Source organism: Oncorhynchus nerka, linkage group LG14, assembly GCF_034236695.1.
Source record: "Oncorhynchus nerka isolate Pitt River linkage group LG14, Oner_Uvic_2.0, whole genome shotgun sequence".
NCBI lineage: Eukaryota > Metazoa > Chordata > Actinopteri > Salmoniformes > Salmonidae > Oncorhynchus > Oncorhynchus nerka.
In genome coordinates, this window is record NC_088409.1 from 66,465,837 (window position 1) to 66,488,388 (window position 22,552).

Genomic DNA, 22,552 nt, shown 5'->3' on the forward strand with positions numbered 1-22,552 from the left:
GTAAAAAAAAAACAGCAGTAAGTTTGCCAGCCCAGCAAGTATATCATTTTGAAGCTGTGTCACAGTACTCAAATCAATATAGCCTGTGTACAAAACATTAGGAACACTTTCCTAATATTGTGTTGCCCCTCCTTCTGCCCTCAAAACAGACAATTCATCAGGGCACGGACTCTACAATGTGTTGAAAGCGTTCCACAGGGATTCTGGCCCGTGTTGACTCCAATGCTTCCCACAGTTGTCAAGTTGGCTGGATGTCCTTTGAGTGGTGGACCATGGATACACATGGGAAACTGCTGAGCATGAAAAACCCAGTTCAAAGGCACTTAAATCTTTTGTTTTGCCCATTCACCCTCTGACACACACACACACACACACACACACACACACACAAAATCCATGTCTTAAGGCTTAAACATCTTTATTCAACCCGTCTAGTCCCCTTCATCTACACTGATTGAAGTGGATTTAGCAGGTGACATAAACAAGGGATCATCTTTCCCCTGGTCATTTAGTCATGGAAAGAGCAGGGGTTCTTAATGTTTTGTACACTGTGTGTGCATTGCAAACACACCTTTGCTTTCTCTACTTACCATAGATAGTCATGTTACAGTGGTGACAAAGCCTTCTAGACACAGAACAGCTTTTGAGTTATTTTATTCATCAACACAAACCCATGGACACTATAAAACAAAACTGTCTCAATAAGTTACATTAAAATACAAGAAAATGTTGAGTTACTCCTTCAACATACAAAAACAAACCTACAAGGTTGTACAGATGTGTGTGTGTGTGATATATATATTTTTAACATTCCTTTAAAAAAATACCTGATCATTGATTGCTGCGTGCTATCCAATGCCTAGTTATTTCAGTTAGTGTTTAAATTGGATTGATTGGATTTTGGCAACCAGGATTTGGCCAGCATTTGTACACTGTTCTGATAGTTACAAATGTAATAAAATGAAACATGATAAAAGAACAGAAAAGATATTAGGTAGTATGTAAATGGACCTTTCTGTTGTATCAAAGATACTACTCATTCAACTCAATGCCTACTCTTCCTTTATATATCCATCTGATCCAGAATGAATGGTTACTACATGGAGCTGAGATCAACATTGTTATGGCTATTCTGTTTGGCAACATTTACCCCCAATACATTTGTACAAATAATATACACCACTGTAAAATAATATAAAGAACATACTAAAAGTACTCTTCTTAGATATAACCATTCTAAATATGCACCCTTTCTCTGTTCTTCTGAAGAAGCAGCTGTTCAGCAGTCAAACAAGGCCAAACAAGAGAGAAGTGACTGTTAGTATCTCCTATATTCTGAATTGCAAATCACGTATTTCTTACAGACAAAATGTAAACTTTGAGCTACAGTATCAATCTAGCCATTTGAATAGGTTAAAGATCATTATCCCCTCTCAGAAGACTATAGCCTGAACAATAGAAAAATAAAATAACTTCCTCAAACTAAGTGCATGACTGAACAGGTTTGGCAGGGAAATGAAACTACACACACACACACACATACTTATTTATAGACATCTTCAGGGGAAATTTGGTCGTGGTCACATACACTCACGTGACCCCAACAGATCCCTCTCGCTTGGGCTTCTGTACTCTGACTTGGATTCAGTAATATAGAGGACAAAGGAGGGAAAGATCAATGACCTGTGCCCCAATACTCTTAAAGCTTCTTTTCCTCATCTCCTTTCATTCATGACCATGGATGAAGGTAATATGCCTGCAATTCATCTTGTCCTCTTACCAATCAGTGGGGAAGACAGACCGAGAAAGTTGGCTATTTCGGAGTACTGGGGTTCAGGCGACTGCAAGCATCTATTTTAAGTGTGCATACAATGGGGAGGGTTGGAGTTATATTTCTTGGATCCATTAGAAGGAACCTATATGTGCATAAGGACAGGAGAAACTTTCCAGGGTGGAGAGAGAGAGTAACAAGTCCAAAGAGGGAGGGGGGGGGGGGGGGGGGGGGTCAGCCGGCAAACAACTGGGGTTGGAGAGGAGAAGGTAGGTGGTCGTTTTCCACGTTGTCAGCATCTATGGCAGAAGAGGCGGTGGGGGGAGCAGTGGGGTGCATTTCCAGGGGGAACCTCTCCATCACATCCTGCACTTTGTGCTCTACCCCATCCCTCCAGTCGATGAGGTCACTCTCCAGGCGGCGAGCCCCCTCCATGACGCGTTCCTGCCTCACGCCCAGCCCCGTCAATAGGTCCAGACTCTCGTTCATCTGGCTGAAAGCAGCACTACAGGCGGGGGAGGTGGCAGCCTGGGGACGCTGGGGAGACGCCTGGCCTGACATGTAGAGCTCAAACTCCTCAACGCTCAGGTTCAGAGACTGGCCATCCAGCTTCTCTATGAAGGCCACCGCACAGCACTGCAGAGAGAGAGGAGAGAGACAGAGGGGAATTAGGGGAATACAGAAAATACATTCTTAATATGTGTAAATTGAGTTTGTTTGGTACAGCTCGTCTGTCTGTTTGCTTTGTCGACACAGCCCTCTCACCAGGTTGGTAAAGTAGTATCCGTCTTCTCCGCTCATGAGGCGGCTAGGGTTACAGAAGCGGGTGATGTACTGGATGTTGGACTGCAGTCGCGGAGGGTTGGCCTTCAGGACGATGTAGATGAGGGTGGGCAGGAAGTCATCAGCAGATGCCGCCTCCTTCTTGGTGGTATTGATGGCATTGAAGATGTGCTTACTGCAGCGCGTGATGCAGGTCAGCTTGTCCCTGGGCACACGCTTCGAGTCCATCTCGATCACGTCTACAGGAGGTCAGGGTGGAACAGAGTGGTAGTTAATGTGCTATGATAACATTCTACATCACATGCATGTTCATTCAATGTTTGTGTCTCTTTGTAAAAAACTAAAAACAAATGAATACATTGTAAGTCTGACCTGTGATGGCTTTGACCACGTTATCAGACACCTCTGGAATCTCCTCATCCACAGGGACACACAGCATCTCAATGGTGACCCAATGCAAGGCCCTGCAACCCAGCCACCCCCACCCACTTTAGTGAACAGATGTACAAGGAGGCATACAGCAGCTTTAATACTTAAACTCAGTACCATATCTGTTTCAATGTCTTTACCTGATTCTCTTTTGAATGGCCAGGTCTTTCTTCTCATCGTCTGTGGTCTCAGGACAGAAGACCTCCTCGTAGAGACGTGTCATCATGTACCTCTCTACCTCGTCCATCACACTCTCTACGCGCTCCGACGACCCTGGAGTCAACACGGATAGATGGGAAAACAGCAAATGTGAGTCATTCAAGGCCTACCTATAGGAGAGCTCTCTGAAAGAAAAGTGTGTTCCTTCTTCATTGTCACCAGCAACTTTATCATCAAGCCCCTACTTCAAGATATCCTTAATGTTCCAGTATTAGAGTAGTAGAGGTGAGGAAAGGAAAGGTGTACCTTTGAAGTGTGTGTGCAGGCGATCTGAAAGGTTCTGGTAGAAGTCTTGAACACACTCAGACAGCTCATCAGCACCCAGGTCCTGGGGAACAAGCTCACTATTAGCATGAAGGGATTGTCATACATTTTCATTCATTTCAAGGGCGAGTTCATTTGGTTATTCACTCAATGCTCTAGAGTAACCTCAGCATTTGTCTTTGTCATCCTTCTTCTACGACGAGGAAGTGAAATGGTCCAAACAAAAGCCGGAGGGGTGAATGAATAGAGGTAACCCCCATCAGGCTCTCCACATTCAGAAGCCCCTTATGGTATTGTGGTGTACTACTCACCCTCTTGTAGGCCATGCTCTCTGTGAAGGCTCGGCACTGTTTGAAGATCTCCCTGCCAGGTTTCAGTGTCTTGAGGAAGTCGATGAACTCTCGTGTGGTGCGGTCCGTCTCTAAGGGCTTGCGGCTCACTGAGGGGCTGGGGGTCGACAGGGCCTCGCCAGGGACGGATTCTGGGAGGGGGGAGGATACGTAAACTCAGCGAAAAAAAGAGACATCCTCTCACTGTCAACTGCGTTTATTTTCAGCAAACCTAACATGTGTAAATATTAGTATGAACATAACAAGATTCAACAAGACATAAACTGAACAAGTTCCACAGACATGTGACTAACATAAATGGAATAATGTGTCCCTGAACAAAGGGGGGGTGGGGGGGACAAAATAAAAGTAACAGTCAGTATCTGGTGTGGCCACCAGCTGCATTAAGTACTGCAGTGCATCTCCTCCCTGTGGACTGCACCAGATTTGCCAGTTCTTGCTGCGAGATGTTACCCCGCACCTGCAAGTTCCTGGACATTTCTGGGGGGAATGGCCCTAGCCCTCACCCTCCGATCCAACAGGTCCCAGACGTGCAGAACGTGCATGCTCATTAATTATTGTTTATGGTTCATTGAACAAGCATGGGAAACAGTGTTTAAACCCTTTACAATGAAGATTTGTGAAGTTATTTGGATTTTTACGAATTATCTTTGAAAGAAAGGGTCCTGAAAAAGGGACGTTTCTTTTTTTGCTGAGTTTATAATGGAGGGATTGATATACCTGTGTATGTACAATATTCCTTAGGTGCTTGATATAAAGTACAGAAAAACAAGGGTGGGCTTTCTATTCATCTCATCCTTGACCAGCACAGCTTGCAGAGTTGTGATTTCACACAACATCCTTCTGCAATTTGTGTTTCGCTAGTTACTTTTTGCTACGCATCAAATAAATGGTTCAACATGAATTACATCAACCATGGCTTGTCCTGTATTATCTGAACAGTTCTGTCTTTAAAACCCTCTAGAGTCTAAGCCGGGGGAAGGGTTCTAAACTAACACGTAGACTTGTTTTAAGATGGTCATACCAACAACTATTTAGTGTATTGATTTTACCCTTAAAAGGTATCTTTTTTATTTTAAAATTCAACATTACTGCTATTAGCCAATAGAAACACATTGAGTAACAGATTCACTACATGGAACAACAGTCCCCCCCCAAAAAATCAAAAGGAAGTTTATTCTGAAGTGTCTGCCATATATCTGAGAGATTAGATTTTTTTATTTTTACGCTACATACGTTTGTGAGAAGACCAATTTTCAAGATGTCTCATGTCTGACAAATACTGCTCTAGCTCTGCTACCTTTTCACCAATATATATCTCTAGCTTAAAACAGACGGATTTTGATGGGGATTTTTTTTGGTATGTTAATTAGATTTCCGCAGAGGCGTGGAAATTGTAGGCTAAGGGTTAAGGCGTGGTGATTTGATCTCCTCACAGATGAATGTAATTAGGTTTGCCTTGGGATTTGGTCTTAAAATCAATTTTTATTTGTCACATAGACAACAGGTGTAGACTAACAGTGAAATGCTTACTTACGGGTCCTTTTCCAAAAAAGCAGTTAAAAAAATATGATAAAAAAAAAAAAAAAATGTAAATAGCGACGAGGAATAAATACAGTGAATAACGAATAAAAGAGTATAAAGTATTCAGACGGTTGTCCTTCTGGAAGGTTCTCCCATCTCCACAGAGGAACTATAGAGCTCTGTCAGAGTGACCATTAGGGCTTCTTGGTCACCTCCCTGACCAAGGCCCTTCTCACCGATTTCCCAGTTTGGCTGGGCGGCCAACTCTAGGAAGAGTCTTGGTGGTTCCACACTTCTTCCATGTAAGAATGATGGAGGCCACTGTGTTCTGGGACACCTTCAACGTTGCAGAAATGTTTTGGTACCCTTCCCCAGATCTGTGCCTCGACACAATCCTGTCTTGGAGCTGTACAGACAATTCCTTTGACCTCATTGCTCGTTTTTTTCTGACTTGCACGGTCAACTGTGGGACCTGTGGCTGGAGTCTGACAAGGTTTTGGGCCTTCCTCTGACACCGCCTGGTATAGAGGTCCTAGATGGCAGGGAGCTCGGCCCCAAGTGACGTACTGGGCTGTACGCACTACTCTCTGTAGCGCTTTGCGGTCAGATGCCAAGCAGTCATCAGGCCTACCACCGTTGTGTCGTCTGCCAACTTAATGCTGGTTTAATGATGGTATTGTGAGTCGTTCGCATCTACAGGGCAATATACATTTAGACAGGTTACCTTGGCGTGCTTGGGCACAGGGACAATGGTGGTTTGCTTGAAACATGTACAGTGCCTTCAGAAAGTATTCACACCCCTTGACTTTTTACACATTTTGTTGTGTTACAGCCTGAATGTAAAATCTTTTGTCACTGGCCTACACACAATAACCCATCATTTCAAAGTGGAATTATGTTTTTGAATTTTTTACAAATGAATTACAAATGAAAAGCTGAAATGTCTTGAGTCATTAAGTATTCAACCCCTTTGTTATGCCAAGCTTAAATAAGTAGAAATTTGCTTAACATGTCACATAATAAGTTGCATGAACTCACTTTGTGTGCAATAATAGTGTTTAAGATGATTTTACCCCAAACATACAATTATTTGTAGATCACTCAGTCGAGCAATGCATTTCAAACACAGAATCAAACACAACGACCAGGGAGGTTTTCCAATGCCTTGCAAAGGCACCTACTGGTAGATAGGTAAAAAACAAACAAACATTGAATATACCTTTGAACATTGTGAAGTTAATTACACTTTGGATGGTGTATCAATACACCCAGTGACTACAAAGATACAGGTGTCCTTCCTACCTCAGTTGCCGGAGTCAAAGGAAACCGCTCAGGGATTTCACCATTTAAATGCTGTGACAGGAGAAAACTGAAGATGGCTCAACAACATTGTACTTACTCCACAATACTAACCTAAATGACAGAGTGAAAAGACGGAAGCCTGTACAGACTAAAAATATTCCAAAACATGCATCATGGCACTGAAGTAAAACTGTTAGGGGCAAATCCAATGCAACACATTACTGAGTACCACTCTCCATATTTTTAAGCATAGTGGTGGCTGCATCATGTTATAGGTATGCTTGTAATCGTTAAAGACTGGGTTGTCAGAATAAAAAAAGAAAAGGAATGGAGCTAAGCGCAGATAAAATCCTATAGGAAAACCTGGTTCAGTCTGCTTTCCACCAGACACTGGGAGATTAATTCACCTTTCAGCAGGACAATAACCTAAAACACAAGAACAAATCTACAATGGAGATGCACACCAAGAAGACAGTGAATGTTCCTGAGTGGTCGAGTTATAGTCTACTTAAATCTGCTTGAAAATCTATGGCAAGATTTAAAAATGGTTGTCTAGCGATGATCAACAACCAATTTGACAGAGCTTGAAGAACTTTGAAAAAAATAATAATGGGCAAATATTGTACAATCTAGGTGTGCAAAGCTCTTAGAGACTTACCCAGAAAGTCTCTGTAATCGCTGCCAAAGGTGATTCTAAAATGTATTGACTCAGGGGTGTGAATACTTATGTAAATGAGATACTTCTCTATTTCATTATCAATACTTTGAAAATATGTTTTTCACTTTATCATTATGGGGTATTGTGTGTAGATGGGTAAGAAAAAACATATTTAATAAATGTTGAATTCAGGCTGTAACACAGCAAAATGTGGAATAAGTCAAAGGGTATGAATCCTTTCTGAAGGCACTGTAGGTATTAGACTGAGTCAGGGAGAGGTTGAAAATCTAAGGAATTCTAGCTGGATGCCCCATGTGTCCTCCTCCACAGTGACTGGGGGGAGAGAGTGTTAGTGGAGCAGAATTCTGAAAGAGCGGGGAAAGAGGAACTGTACACCAATATTATGCAGAGGGAAGGTAGTTTTGGTTTGGATCTGCTCATACCTCAAGTAATGGTAGAGAAAACACTATAAACCCTATCTCAAAGACTTGGACCCTACCTTTCTTGGGCGGTGTCTTTGTTGAGGGAGTGAAAAACTTAGTCATTGTGTTGACTTTACGTGACTTTTCCTTGGTTTTCCTCTCTTCAAACTTGCTGAAGGGTGCGATGGCAGGCTGGGGCTGGGCTGCCCCCTGGTGGTTGTTAGCATACGCTGCCTCCTCCTCCTTCTGTAACCTGGGACACAGAACACATGATCAATACTTCCGACACACAGAGACAGACAGAAAAAATTGTCAAGAGATCAAAAAGTCAAGAATCATGATACTGTTCCATTTGCTTCTGTGAAAATGGCTGTTAAACATTTTTTTTTTTGACCAATGATCAAAAGTTACAGCTGCATTTAGTTATTGTTTTGTTTTCGACTGCACCCCTCAATTTTATGCAGGGCATTCAGTGTTTGCCACCGGGCTCCTAGATTTAAAATCGAGTGCTACCTCCACCCAGCAGCTGGGGGTTGATGCAAAACAAGTTCTCAGATAGACAACCACACCTCTCTGCCAGTGCATGGTCCTCCTGGATCTGTTTGTGTCTGGTTTGTTGGTACTCCTCCCGCCAGCACTTGGAGCAGAGGCCCTGCCAGGCCGTGTTGCCATAGAAACCACATCCCTTCGTACACAGCAGCTCTGACTGGTCCACATGGATCCCACGACGTTCCGACCGGTGGCTCATCCCTCACGGCTAACGTGGATACGGCTGGGAATAACAGGAAAATGACAAGACAATGGTAGAAAGATCCACAGTCAGAAGTAGGCCTACATCAAACTTGATGGCTATTTTTTATTTATCAGGACTTTGACAAAGTTGAATGCCTACACACTATGGGCCACATTCAGGTTGAGGTATTTGATAAAAATGTATGTTTAATAGAGGTAGCTAGCGTAAAGACACATTTCAATACACACACTGAAAATCTTAGTGAATTCCTGTGCGTATCAAAATATGATTTCATATGGCAGTGTTTACACCTTTACCACCGTAACATTAAGGTCAACACTGGAAATCTGACAAGAGTTTGAACCCCTAAGAATCTGCCTATCCCTGATGATTTTGACTCCCGACTCACATTGGGAATGCATGATACGAAAATCAACACAGGAGGAATTTAATGGATGACCACAAACACTGGTGAAAATGTTTATGGCCTTCTAGCTGTGTCAAATCCCAATAGTGTAGCTGCCCTACACTTGACTTTGTTTGAAGCCACATTACAACGTTATTAGTAGCTAACCATCCTGATTTATAGACACGCTAGTTAGCTACTTTACTACCAAATATTCGTATAACTAACATTACTACGATGTAATGCAATGTAATGGGCTTAGCTAAACTCTAACTAGCTTGCTAACATTAGCTAGCTCTAAATTCACGAAAAACGCGACACAATGACATGACAAAGCTAGCTAGGCTTCTTCTGGTAGCTAAATATTAACAGTAAACTTAGCTACAAAAATACCATAATTAAGTATTCTACAATGGACACACCTGACCACTGGGTCCTTAGCAGAGTAGAGATGCATTGAACTAGGGTTTGGCTCACTACTAGAAGCTAACATTAGCTAGCTAGCTAGTTTGCAGTTGACGTTAGCTAGCTAGGGTGACAGTAATTCCAGACCCAACAAAATTGACAAACAATTTCGTTAGCGAACAACATTCTGCGACTCATTACCTTTTCAGAAAGATTATTGAGTGTAGATATATGTAGGTTTTTATGCAGCCAATTGGCACCATCTGCTACCCACCCGTCTGACAGACCAGTTTGTTTACGTAGTCACTCTTCTTCCTCGTTAGTCGATATCCAATAGCGCGCTCTGGAGACCATTTCAGGTATACAGACAGTCCTGTGCAACACTATATTCCTTCAAATGGGAAATTATTAAAATGTTATTCATTTTATAAGGGGTTCTTATTCAGAGCGATTTACAGTTAGTGTATGAATCTTAAGGCAGCTAGATATGGACAACCACATATCACATTCATAGTAAGTAGCTATATAATAAAGTATTGATGTCAGACGTTTTCGGGAAGATGGGCAGGGACTCAGCTGTCCTGACCACTGGGTCCCGACAAATGATGTGTATAAACCCTGGATGACTTGCGCTGTATTGAAGCCATCCTGGCACTCCTCAATTGTAAAAACATATTTTGGAAGCTACAGTATAGAAATGCACATTTCCTTTATTGTAAATCTGAAAAATACAACATATTTTTTAAATGCATATCACAGTCCAACAAACCTGTTATGTATATATGCACCAAGCCAGCCAATCAGGTTACTGTATAAAATATACGGGAAGTTGCTAAGACTTTTTATGACTCCAATAGTCTAGGTTGAAAAGCATTTGGGATGATCGAGTATCATCAAGAGAACGCCTAGGCATATCTTTATTCTATGCGAAATAGGCATATCTTTATTCAATGCGAAATAGGCATATCTTTATTCTATGCGAAATAGCTAGCAGAAAGAAGAGAATAGCTTCATCCACCTCATCTAAGGAATGGCAGGTAAATAATAAAAACGTATATGTACAAACATGATCGGCTGTTTTGCTTTGGTACAATTTGTTTTTAACAAACATGGTATTTGTGGTATTACTCTGACAAATATAAATATTAAGAATATTGCAATATTTCTGTTGGAATTCTGGGCAATTTTTTTCCACTTCGACAGCATGTATACTTTCACTTTCGCTATAGGCGTCCAACTCAAGATTGACTGGTGCAGGCAAAATGCACGGTCGATCCCCCGTTTTTTATATCTGGAGCAGTTGATTTGATAACAATGTATGTATGTGTGTGTGTGTGTGTGTGTGAGAGAGAGTTCGTAAATTTGCTATGGCCATCAACTCCGATTACAGAGCGCTCTCCTGTTAGTCTGCCAGAGCGCAGAATAACTGACGAATTTACGAACGCTCAACATGCTTTGAATATGCCGGGAGTCAGTAAACATCCGCAAGCTAGCTAACTTTAGCCAGTTAGCTAGGGTGCTTGACTGCCATTGTGAGGTCAGAACGCTGGGATCAACCCTACTCCTCGGCCAGATCGAAACGCTCTGAGTTTACAAACGGACAATCTGACAACGCTCTGATATTAACGAACGTCCAGAGCGCAGTCTGAACGCACTCTGGCACTCCAGAATGAATTTACGAACACACCCCAAGTAAGACACGAACCAAAATATTATAAAAAACATGCATCATTAAAGAGACAAACTGAAGTTGCTACATCAATTGTTAGACTTTTAAATTAATGATATACACATTGATTCTTGATCAAAAAAACTTTAAAAAAACTATAGATGACTCATGAGCTTAGTTCAACCATTATACTCATCAAAATATAAGCTTGGTTTATTCATTTGTTTGTAAACAATGTAATTGTAAACAAACACTGTATAGCCTCAAATCATGGTTAAACTATCATGTTGATATCATGGATGGTCAGTCTTCGCATCCATAGCTCTGTCCACGAGTTTGAGAGTGGTTACGTTTCTCCAGCCCCATCCCTCAGTTGTTTACCAAATCAGTGGCGGGGTGTCCTCTTTGTTATTGTTCGAGCTGCAGATTGTCCCTTTAAAGGATGAATTGAAATTTAGAATACACTGTATGCTCAATTATAAAGCAGATGCATAAGACTTAGACATCGCTCCAACAATGACTAAATTGTAGCTCTGATTAAATCCTATTTACTTTCACCAGACAAGTTGCTCTCCAGGGCTCGGAAGACATTCATAGACAGTGTGACGAAGCCAGTGATCAAGCAGCTCCTGGATGACCTTTTGGAGGACAAGGTGCTGAACGATGAAGAGACAGAATCGGTGACGGAGGAGAACAGCACTAGGGCAGAGCAGGCACGATGCCTTATCGATATGGTGCGGAAGAAAGGGAGCAAAGCCAGTGAGAAGATGATTGCCAGAGTTCAGGAGAGAGATCCTGGACTTTATGACAAAATGGGTCTGGCCCCCAGTGAGTGAAACTGATACACCATTCAGTCTGTCACAGTGCCAAACTTCTCTTAGACTTGATAAGAGTTAGTAAGAACTTAACAGATACTGTAAATGTAATGTAACATGCTGTATTTTCCCTGCAGCACCATCATCGCCCCAGTTATCACAGCAGGAGGAGCAGCCAGTGTCCTCTGTCCTCACCCCCAGCACAAATCACTTTAAGAAGGACATTCTTCAGAGGAAGGGTAGCGAGGTTTGAGCTCTACTTCGTTGTCAAAGGATAGATCAGTGTACATGTATCGGTTTTCTGAGTGCCCCAATAGAATTAGCTTCTGAGTTTATAGTTATCCTATTAGACCAGTAAGCTTTCTTATGAACCCCTTGGGTTACCGGTGTCATAGTTTAGGAAACACAGTTACTATAAAGTCTTTAAATGTATATATATATATATATATATATATATATATATATATATAATATAATAATAATATAATATATAATAATATAATATATAATAATAATCTAGGCGTGAAAGTATAGTCAAAGTTTCAACTTGTAATTTCACAAACTGCAATAACTGTAACAATGTGTACCTACACTGTTATTACACAGTGGTTTTAGCATGACTTGTAAATTGGGACCAATTTCCACACATATTTTGACTGAGTAGAATTGTTGCTAGGCTATATTACTGTTAAATAACCTTTGCACCTGTCATTGCTTTGCTCAATCAGATTTACCCTCCAATGGATAAGTCTGGTCGGAAGCGTCTGGCCCTGCTCATAAACAACGTGGAGTTTGATGATAAGAACATGCTGAGACGAGGGGCAGAGAAGGACGAGGAGAACGTGGAGAGGCTTCTCAGGGATCTGGGATATGATGTGGTGAAACACAGAAACCTGTCTGGACAGGTAAACAGAGGGAGGAAACATCTCTCCTGCTTCTAGAAGAGTGTTTACATGTTTCATTAGTCTATGGTTTTTCTCCTCTGTGACTGACAGTATGCTCTTGCAGGAGATGGACGAGGCTGTGAAAGCGTTCTCTAAACGTGAGGAGCACTTATTGTCAGACAGCGTCTTCGTGGTGATGATGTCTCACGGGGAGCTGGGAGCCATCATGGGTGTCCATTACAAGAAAGGGGACCCTAATCTTGACATCTTCCCCATCAACAACATCTTCACACACCTGAACACAGAGAACTGCAAAGCACTGATTAACAAACCCAAAGTCATCCTCATTCAGGCCTGCAGGGGAGGTGATTCTTTCATAAAAATACACATTTCCTAAATGTATGTAAACCTTTTGTACAGGCAACACCTTCATATTAAAGAGGATTTGCATGTTGTTTCAGGCAAGGATGGGTCTGTTTGGGTCAGTGACGCAGTGCCTGGGTCCAGCCTTGACCTGGGGTTAGAGAGTGACTCATTTAGGAGGGAGCACAAAGAGAAGGACTTCATCTCCCTCCTATCCTGCACACCAGGTTAGTGTGTCATATTAACACATTCTCAGGCATTATATTGTTTGTAAATCAATGTGAGTAAACCCTCATTACATTCCCTTCGCTTTCAGATACTGTGTCCTACAGAGATCCAAAGATGGGCACCTTTTTTGTCCAACGCATCATGGAGACATTCAACACCTATGCCTGTGATGATCATATAGAAGAATTGTTCAGGAAGGCAAGTATCTGGAAACAGAACAGATAACATTGTTCTTTCCTCATTGCACTGTATAGAATGATTGATCAGCTTTGATTTACTTTGAGCCACAATAACATATTTGTATTTTCTTCCATACAGGTCATGGGACGCTTTGAAGATTTCCCCAGACAGATGCCGACCAAAGACAGAGCCACTCTAACAAAGCACTTCTACCTCTTCCCAGGCCTCTGAGAAGTTATGATGATTGATTAATTGTACTGTAATCACAATGGAGGAATAAAGGGAGCAGCATATTTTCTGTTATTTTGTATGAAAGTGTTTGGTAGACACTTCTTTTAAGATCATCACCAGTATGTTTAAAATGTATACTTATAATGAACCTTTTAACATGATTTTATCTACAAATTATTTATAATCTGCAAATGATAATATCCTCCTGTAGAGCTACTGGGTAGCCTATGTTGTCTTGTTCCAGCCCTGCTCTAACACACCTGATTCGGCTAATCAACGCCAAGATGTGTTAAAGGTGTGTTAGATCAGAGCTGGAACAAAAACGTATTGGGTACTAGGTTACCCAGTAACTCTCCAGGAGGAAGATTGGCCACTCCTGTTTTAACATTTGGAAGATAAGTCAAATAAGTCTCTGTGACAAAAGCAATATTTGCCGAAATAAAGATATCTCACTGCACTCAAAAACATGTCATACATTTAACAGATGTGATGTGCCTTTGGCTACAAATGAAAATTAACTTAATTTTGCCTATCCACTATTGTTATAGGAACAGTCTATCATTTTACTGTTAAGTTTATTTGAACAGTGAGAGACAGAATAACAACAAAAAAATCCAGAAAAACACATGTCAAAAATTGTATAAATTGATTTGCATTTTAATACATTCCTTTACTTAGATTTGTGTTTATTATACAGTTGAAGTCGGAAGTTTACATACACTTAGGTTGGAGTCATTAAAACTCGTTTTTCAACCACTCCCAAAAAATTCTTTTTAACAAACTATAGTTTTGTCAAGTTGGTTAGGGCATCTACTTTGTGCATGAGACAAGTCATTTGTCCAACAATTGTTTACAGACAGATTATTCACTTATAATTCACTGTATCACAATTCCAGTTGATCAGAAGTTTTCATACACAAGTTGACTGTGCCTTTAAACACCCTTGGAAAATTCCAGGAAATGATGACATGATTTTAGAAGCTTCTGATAGGCTAATTGACATTTGAGTCAATTGGAGGTGTACCTGTGGATGTATTTGAAGGCCTACCTTCATCATGGGAAAATCTAAAGACATAAGCCCAAAAATTGTAGACCTCCACAAGTCTGGTTCATCCTTGGGAACAATTTCCAAACGCCTGAATGCTACCACGTTCATCTGTACAGACAATAGTATGCAAGTATAAACACTATGGGACCACACAGGCGTCATACCGCTCAGGAAGGAGATGCATTCTTTGGTGCGAAAAGTGTAAATCAATCCCAGAACAGCAGCAAAGGACCTTGTGAAGATGCTGGAGGAAACGGGTACAAAAGTATCTCTATCTGTAACAGGGTTATATTGGTGATTCCCCTTGCCACTTTATTGTTAAGCCAATGGGGTTTTGGTTTGAGTTTGTCTTGCCTTCACATACTCAACATGGCATCTTATTGGCTGGTTTGCGTAGCTTGCTTACGAGGGGGGATGTTCCAGTTAGAATCGTCCCAGTGAACAAGCACCAAACCAGCGGTAAGTTGTTGTTTGCAAAGCACTGTACATCAAAAGTGATTTTTATACTCTCAAGTGATGGGGGGGTTCATATATTTTGTACAGTGTGTGAGTGCAGAGTTGGATGGTGAGATGTGCATTGCTGTGCCGTTCCTATCAGGTACATTGTTAAAGATATTATATTGTATATTGTAATTGTATTATTTTGGTAACTAGCCAAGTGAACAAGCACCAAACCAGCGTGCGTGAGTGCAGAGTTGGATGGTGAGATGTGCATTGCATGACGTGCAATTTTGTGCCGTTCCTATCAGAATAAATCTACATGACTGGTGCTACATGTTGGAGTTCCGTGTCGATGACTGATTGTACACAACGCAAGAAGAGTACTGTTACAGTGGTGCCGTGATCGTTCTTCTGGATCGGATCATCCTTCGCTGGATTTCCATCTCAGAACTTCGCCGTAGTTGCTGTTGAAGAATCAGATAAGACGTTGCTGGTGCAGTTTATGGCGATATCGCATTTCGCCACAAGAGGGCACCATTAGAACGTTTTATTATCGAAATTGATGATTTCTCTGGCTGAGGCTTTTCACAGATAAACAATAACTTGTGTTACTTGTTTAATTGCAATTCTAATGTATATCTGATATAAGTAGGGTGAGTTTTATCAGTGTACTAGATAGGTTAGATTTTGATGTGAGGTTTAAAAAAAAATATATATATACATGTTTTGCTATTTACATTTTTATTAGGGTGTTGATTTCCCATTGTTAAAATGGAAGGTGTTGGGAGAGGTAGGGGTTTCCTGTCATTTAACCTGTCACCATCTGTTGGTAGGGGTTCAGCCAAAATTCCAGTTACTTCTACATCTATGCCCAAACTGGAGGGTTTTGATGATAGGTTACCCATGGACACACCCAAGGATGTGTATGAAAGAGTTTTGCCAAATACAGGGAGTGGGGAGGTCTCCATGGATTTCATAGCAGACATAGTACAGCAGATTGGTCATTCCATTGGGGAGAACATTGCCTCCTGTTTGGAGTCAAAGGTAATTGTTGGGCATGTTGGGGACAATGTTATGGGGAGTGTATGCAGCTCGAGGGGTATGGATGTGTCAGGCCTAAACCTGGTATTGAAGTCTGATATCAGGGAACCGGTGTACTTTCGGGGGGATGGCTCTGAAAAGTGCACAGTGCATGAGTGGGAGGATATGGTAATGGTTTACATGCGTAAGAGGGGCGTGTCTGTGATGGACCAAGCAGTTGAGGTTATGGGCAGGCTTATGGGAAGGGCCCGCAAGGTTGTTAAAGTTGGCATACGCAGCAATCCCTCCATTGATTTATCTAAAGGCCCGAGTCCCATCTTTGACATACTGAAACAACATTTTTAGTGACACTGTTTTTTCAAGCATGCCCCTTGCTGACTTTTATGCCACATTACCTCTGACTGATGAACAACCATTTGAATATTGGCTCAGACTGAACAGGGCTATGGAGGTTGCTGAAGATTGTCTAAAGAGACAGGAAAAAAGTGTTGAAGACCCATCTCGTGAGCTCACAGTCATGTTTATCAGTCATTGCCCTAATGCTGAACTGTCGCTTATCTTTAAGTGCAAGCCATTACAGCAGTGGACTGCTGCAGATGTTCATGAGAGGCTGGATGAATACAGGAGGGAGTGGAGGTACTCTCACTTATCTAAAGTGATCCCCAGCCATCGCAACAATGAAGCAGGAAGTTGGTGTTGTCATGCCGATCACCATGCCTGCTGTGAGAACCCACATGGAAGTACCCAATACGTTGCCTTACCCAGCCCAGACTATTCAGGGCTCAGCTGAGCCGATGGAACGTATCCTTGCAATGCTGGAGCGTGTGCTGGAGCAGAGGCCACAACAGTCTGCGGGGTTGCTGGACATGATACTTACTTTCACTGCAGGGCCAATCACCTCTGCTTCCTTTGTCATGTAGCTGGCCACGCACGCTCTCAGTGCCCCAAGGCGGCAGCTCTGAGCACAGCTGGTGGAGTCCCTACAGTAATCACTGCTCAGCTCCCGGAAAACTAGTAGGCCTGCATGTAGAAGAGGAGAGTGTTGGGCCTTTTGTAGAGTCCCCATCAGTGAGAGCTGTTGATTTGGAGTCTGTATATAAAAGTGTTTGTGACGAAATGGAGACTGAGAAGAGTATCATAATGCAGAACACACAGAGACTTTCCCCGTATGATGATTTATTCTATGCCAATGTGTTAATAGGAGGAGAAGTAGAAGTGAGAGCTATGCTTGACAGTGGATCCATGGCTTGTACCTTGAGCTCTAGGGTCTTACCTGAACTGTTGCATGCAGGAGTGTTGAAAAGTCCATCATTGAATCCTACAGAGGTAGTCTTGGTTGGTTGTGGTGGGTTGAAGACGAGGCCTTTGGGAGTATGTGAGCTGGAGATGGAGGTGTACGGATGTAGAGTTGCTGTGCCTACACTGGTGGTTGAAGGCCAGAGTGATGACCTCATCTTAGGCAGCAATCTCCTAAAGCACTTGATTCGCCACCTGAAGACGGATGGAGATCTCTGGAAGAGGGTTTATACTCCTGTGTGTGACGGGGGTGAGGATAGCAAGCTAATCATTATGATGGTTAATGTGGAGAGATGGAGAGACAGTGAAGTACCTGACAAAGTTGGAACTGTGAGACTAAAAGGGGCTGTGACTCTAGAGCCTATGCAGGAGCACTTAGTCTGGGGCAGACCACGAAACACTCAGAATCTTTCAGCTGGCAGTGCTGTTGTCATTGAGCCCAGCAGTTCAAGGTCAACACCAAGGTCAATACTGGTAGGGAGGACAGTGGCTCTATTGCGGGGGGATGGGTGGCTCCCTGTTAGAGTGAAAAACCCTTCTCAGAAGACGGTGACATTGAGACAAAACGCCACTCTAGCCGATGTCTTTCCTTGCATGGCTCTAGAGGACTTTGACTGTTCATGTGTGAATGACGATTCATCAGCAGCTTTACAGCAGCAAGTGCAGAGAACGGCTGATATACTCACTGACTGCCAAGATGACTTGACACTGACTGACGGTTCCAGCCAACTTCACAATACTGACGGACCTGACAGTTCAAGCGATCCTGAGGTCTTATGTGACTTAGGTTTGACTGATATCGATGTCTCCTCCTGTCAAGCGTCTCCTGCTGGTAAGAAGAAACTCATCCAGCTCATAGCTGAGTACCAGTCTATTTTTTCCAGGCACAAGTTGGATTGTGGAAAAGCTTCCGGAAGTCTTCACCGCTTTCAACTGAGTGATGAGAAACCCTTTCGGATGCCCTACCGACGCCTTTCACCAAATAATTATGAGAAGCTCAAACAAGCATTGAATGAGATGGAAGAACGTGATATCATAAGGAAGTCTAGTAGTGAGTTCGCCTCTCCCCTTGTACTTGTATGGAAGAAGTCTGGAGACCTGAGACTCTGTACTGATTTTCGTTTGCTCAATGCTCGTACCATCAAAGACGCCCACCCACTCCCTCACCAGGCTGACGCGCTGGCTGCGTTAGGTGGAAATGCCTTTTTCTCAACAATGGACCTTACCTCTGGCTACTACAATGTGGAAGTGCATGAGGATGACTGGAGATTCACAGCCTTTTTTACGTCGCCATTTGGATTGTACAAATACAATCGAATGCCACAGGGGTTGTGTAATAGTCCTGCAACCTTTATGAGGATGATGCTAAACCACTTTGGGGATCAGAACTTTCTTAGCCTGCTGTGTTACCTTGACGATGTCTTGGTCTATGCGCCCACTGAAGATCTGGCTATACAGCGCCTGGAAATGGTTTTTGAGCGTCTCAAGGCTCATAACCTGAAGTTGGCGCCAAAAAAGTGTAACTTTCTGCAGAGGTCTGTGAAGTTTCTGGGCCATATCATTAGTGTGAATGGTGTAGATACAGACCCTGAGAAGGTGAGGGCCATTACAGGAGGAACAGAAGCTGATCTGATGAAAGATGGCACTGACATCCCATCTCAGAAGAAATTGAGGTCATTCCTTGGGATGGTGGTGTATTATCAACAGTTCATTGAAGGTTGCTCGACCATTGCAAAGCCTCCCTTTGGATTGACTACTGGACACAAGGCTCCACGCTGGAAAAAGAAGCGAAGCTCACCTGTCAGGAAGTTGACGGCTGCCGACTGGACAACAGAATGCAGACAGGCCTTATTCCAGCTGAAGCAAGCATTACTGGACCAGGTTTTGTTGGCCCACCCCAACTTCGAAAGACCCTTTCTACTCTCGGTGGATGCATCCAGCAATGGCTTAGGTGCTGTGCTATCTCAGGTGCAGGAACCGGGAGCTACAGCGAGACCTATAGCCTTCGCGAGCAAGTCCCTCAGTTATGCACAGTCGAGGTATCCTGCGCACAGGCTCAAGTTCTTTGCCATGAAATGGGCTATCTGTGACAAGTTCCACCACTGGCTACGGGGACAGCAGTTCACGGTATGGACGGATAATAATCCCTTGACATACATTCTGACCAAAGCAAAGCTTGATGCTTGTGAACAGAGATGGGCCGCCAAGCTGGCACCGTATGAGTTTGATAAGTACATCCCTGGAAAAATGAATGTTGTTGCAGATGCTTTGAGCAGAGAGCCCTTCGTACGACCCAGTGCACTCCATCGCCTGACAAGGGTCCCGTATGAGACCTTACTAGCTGAAGCCGACGCTGTGCGCACAGACAGAGTGCAAGATGTGTTTCGCTGGTCCAGCCACCCCTTTGACAAAGCCTCTGACTCCAACGAAGTGGTCATTAGCTGTCAGGCTACTGTTGACCCCCCCATCTGGTGCTTTATCAAGACATGAAGTTGCAGCTGGGTGGGCTCACATGCACTGCTGTTGCCACAGCTCCCACAGGCTGTTATGCCATCAGAGCAGACCGATGTCGATGTTCTGCCACACAACCTACTGATGAGTAAGCAGCGTGATGACAACGTGATCAGCAAAGTCATCTTCTTTGTTGAGAGGGGGAGAAGACCATCCCGGAGAGAGCGTGCCCATGAGAGTGTTGAGGTTTTGTGTCTTCTCAGAAGTTGGGACAAGTTGACCATGAAGATGGGTGTACTGTATCGTGTTTCGAAGAATGTGGTTACAAAGAGGAAAATGTATCTGTATGTGGTTCCAGCCTCCATGAAAGCAATGGTCTTGAAGGGTGTCCATGATGAAGCTGGCCACCAGGGCCAACAGAGAACAGTCTACCTGACAAGACAGAGGTTCTTCTGGCATGGCCTGGAGAGGGAGGTAAACGCTTATGTGAAGTGCTGCAGGAGATGCGTGGTGAGCAAGATTCCTGATCCGGAAGCAAGAGCTCCTCTTGAGAGCATAACTGAGCCTCTTGAACTAGTGTGCATAGACTTCTGGTCTGTAGAAGATTCTTCAAACAAATCCTTGGATGTGCTCGTTGTTACTGACCACTTTACCAAATTAGCTCATGCCTTCTTGTGTCCGAACCAGTCTGCTAAGTCAGTAGCTCATCAGTTGTGGAACAACTATTTCTGTGTCTACGGGATGCCTCGCCGTATACAACTCAGACCATGGAGCCAACTTTGAGAGCGCTTTAATAGCCGAACTGTTGAGTGTTGCAGGCGTTCAGAAGTCTCACACCACGCAGTACCATCCGATGGGGAACGGGTCCTGCGAAAAGATGAATAGGACTTTGGGAAACATGATCCGGGCCCTGCCAACGAGAACAAAGCACAGATGGCCTCAGGCGCTGAAGTCACTTACGCTTGCATACAATTGTACAATCCACGAGACCACAGGCTTTGCCCCTTTCCTGCTAATGTTTGGGAGGACGCCAAGACTGCCTGTTGACATAGTCTTTGGCTCGGTCATAGAGAACCCAGAAGTTGTCGACTATGACCAGTTTGTTCAGTCTTTGAGGAGAGATCTGAAAGAAGCCATGAATGCAGCACAGGCATCTGCAGCGAAGCAGTTGAAGAGGCATGCTGACCTTTATGACAGAAGAGTCAGAGGAGCACCAGTGGAGATTGGGGATTGAGTATTGCTGGCTAACAAGGGGGAGCGGGGAAAGCGGAAGCTTGCTGACCGTTGGGAGGATACTGTCTACCTTGTCACTGGATTGAATGCTGACAGTCACACTTTTAAGATTCAGAACAGCTCCACTGGACGGGAGAAGACGGTACATCGCAACTTGATAATGCCAGTCAACTTTCTTCCTCTTCCCCATGCTGCTGTTGAGGAGGGAACAGACATGTCTGGATTAACAGAGTCTGAGGACATGAATGACAGCCTTGTGGTCTCAGCTGCCATGGACACTGCAGTGGATGATGGTGCTGAGTACAGAACCAGAGTGTGGGTGTCAGAGTTGTCTTCTGAAGGAACAGGTGACACAAGCCTGGAGGGTGATGTGCGATCCTTGGATGCTCAGGATATTCCACCTTTTGATTCCGTGGATGATATACTGCAGCTGGAAGGTCTGCCTCGATCAGAGAGTCTTCAAGAATCTGACCGAGACTGTAACAGTGTAGTGAGTGAGCTAATTGACCAGTCTGATTACGATATCCGTACTGACCTACCAAACGCGGACCATTCCTTACCTGATCAGTTACGTACTGACTGTGTTGACGGACACACTATTGCAACAGTACACAACACTGTTACTTACCCTTATGCAGTTGAAGGTAGTCGGGGTCATATTAGGTCAAGGGCAGGAAGGCTATTTAAACCAGTGTCAAGACTGATTGAGATTATGAATCAGCAGAAAGTTAGCTCTTGAAGGTTAAATATGTGAATAGAGGGTCAATGGTATTGACATCTTTTATTTGTTTTGCTTTTACATCATTGTGACCATGATTAGAGGTTGCAGGATGGTAATGTGACATATGATAAAGTCTCTTATGGTGGTTTATTTTATTACTTGGATGTTTTAAAGTCACTGAGTGTACTTAACATGTGACAGGCATGTTTACGTATGAGGGCTAAGGGGATTGATCAACCGATTTTCACTCTAATTCTCAAGGAGAATAGTCTTAAAACTGGAATATTTAGTGACTGATTTAAAGCAGGGTCTGCATCCTTGATATACACAGCTTTACCTTTTAGTTTTCTCTATTAGGTAGTATATATTTTTTTCTCTGGATTATTCTGTACATATGTTGAGTGTCTCTGTATCTGGTATGTTTGCACAGTGCCGTTTTGTATTTTGTTATTTTTCTTGGCAAGTGGAATTCAGTAGGGGAGTGTAACAGGGTTATATTGGTGATTCCCCTTGCCACTTTATTGTTAATTAAGCCAATGGGGTTTTGGTTTGAGTTTGTCTTGCCTTCACCTACTCAACATGGCATCTTATTGGCTGGTTTGCGTAGCTTGCTTACGAGGGGGGATGTTCCAGTTAGAATCGTCCCAGTGAACAAGCACCAAACCAGCGGTAAGTTGTTGGTTGC

The 22,552-nt window shown here is 43.1% G+C and overlaps 3 protein-coding genes across 5 annotated transcripts; 2 read left to right on the forward strand and 1 right to left on the reverse strand.

Moving 5' to 3' along the window:
* Positions 1 to 638: 638 nt before the first annotated feature.
* Positions 639 to 9,639, reverse strand: LOC115141734 (rab5 GDP/GTP exchange factor-like). 3 transcript variants are annotated; one of them, XM_029680889.2, is made up of 9 exons: positions 9,541 to 9,639; positions 8,292 to 8,494; positions 7,800 to 7,975; positions 3,778 to 3,947; positions 3,449 to 3,530; positions 3,124 to 3,256; positions 2,927 to 3,042; positions 2,537 to 2,793; positions 639 to 2,407 (listed from the first exon to the last, which is right to left on the reverse strand). In XM_029680889.2, the coding sequence occupies exons 2-9, from the start codon at positions 8,468 to 8,470 to the stop codon at positions 2,006 to 2,008; spliced, it is 1,515 nt and encodes a 504-aa protein (XP_029536749.1). In that variant the 5' UTR covers positions 8,471 to 8,494; positions 9,541 to 9,639; the 3' UTR covers positions 639 to 2,005. The 3 variants fall into 3 exon arrangements, with proteins under 3 accessions (XP_029536749.1, XP_029536748.1, XP_029536750.1); XM_029680888.2 differs by having other exon boundaries at positions 9,468 to 9,593; XM_029680890.2 differs by having other exon boundaries at positions 2,927 to 3,018; positions 9,468 to 9,591.
* Positions 9,640 to 10,088: 449 nt separating this feature from the next.
* LOC115141735 (caspase a-like) lies at positions 10,089 to 13,708 on the forward strand. Its single transcript, XM_029680891.2, has 8 exons — positions 10,089 to 10,303; positions 11,497 to 11,763; positions 11,888 to 11,997; positions 12,479 to 12,655; positions 12,759 to 12,999; positions 13,096 to 13,224; positions 13,314 to 13,423; positions 13,544 to 13,708. Exons 1-8 carry the CDS (start codon positions 10,297 to 10,299, stop codon positions 13,634 to 13,636), a joined length of 1,134 nt encoding a protein of 377 aa, XP_029536751.1. The 5' UTR covers positions 10,089 to 10,296; the 3' UTR covers positions 13,637 to 13,708.
* Positions 13,709 to 14,838: 1,130 nt separating this feature from the next.
* Positions 14,839 to 21,927, forward strand: LOC135559678 (retrovirus-related Pol polyprotein from transposon opus). The gene is made up of 2 exons (XM_065000302.1): positions 14,839 to 15,143; positions 15,434 to 21,927. Exon 2 carries the CDS (start codon positions 17,283 to 17,285, stop codon positions 19,950 to 19,952), a length of 2,670 nt encoding a protein of 889 aa, XP_064856374.1. The 5' UTR covers positions 14,839 to 15,143; positions 15,434 to 17,282; the 3' UTR covers positions 19,953 to 21,927.
* The last annotated feature ends 625 nt before the right edge of the window (positions 21,928 to 22,552 follow it).

What these genes read in the sequence shown, in the direction of transcription:
- LOC115141735 (XM_029680891.2), top strand. An exon ending in CCTCCTATCCTGCACACCAG is followed by an intron (nt 13,225 to 13,313) that starts GTTAGTGTGTCA and finishes CTTCGCTTTCAG; the next exon opens with ATACTGTGTCCTACAGAGAT. An exon ending in TAGAAGAATTGTTCAGGAAG is followed by an intron (nt 13,424 to 13,543) that starts GCAAGTATCTGG and finishes TCTTCCATACAG; the next exon opens with GTCATGGGACGCTTTGAAGA.
- LOC115141734 (XM_029680889.2), bottom strand. Translation starts at nt 8,470, where the DNA reads ATGAGCCACCGGTCGGAACGTCGTGGGATCCATGTGGACCAGTCAGAG. An exon ending in AGAGCATGGCCTACAAGAGG is followed by an intron (nt 3,531 to 3,777) that starts GTGAGTAGTACA and finishes CTTGTTCCCCAG; the next exon opens with GACCTGGGTGCTGATGAGCT. An exon ending in GATACTACTTTACCAACCTG is followed by an intron (nt 2,408 to 2,536) that starts GTGAGAGGGCTG and finishes CTCTCTCTGCAG; the next exon opens with TGCTGTGCGGTGGCCTTCAT.
- LOC135559678 (XM_065000302.1), top strand. Translation starts at nt 17,283, where the DNA reads ATGGAGACTGAGAAGAGTATCATAATGCAGAACACACAGAGACTTTCC.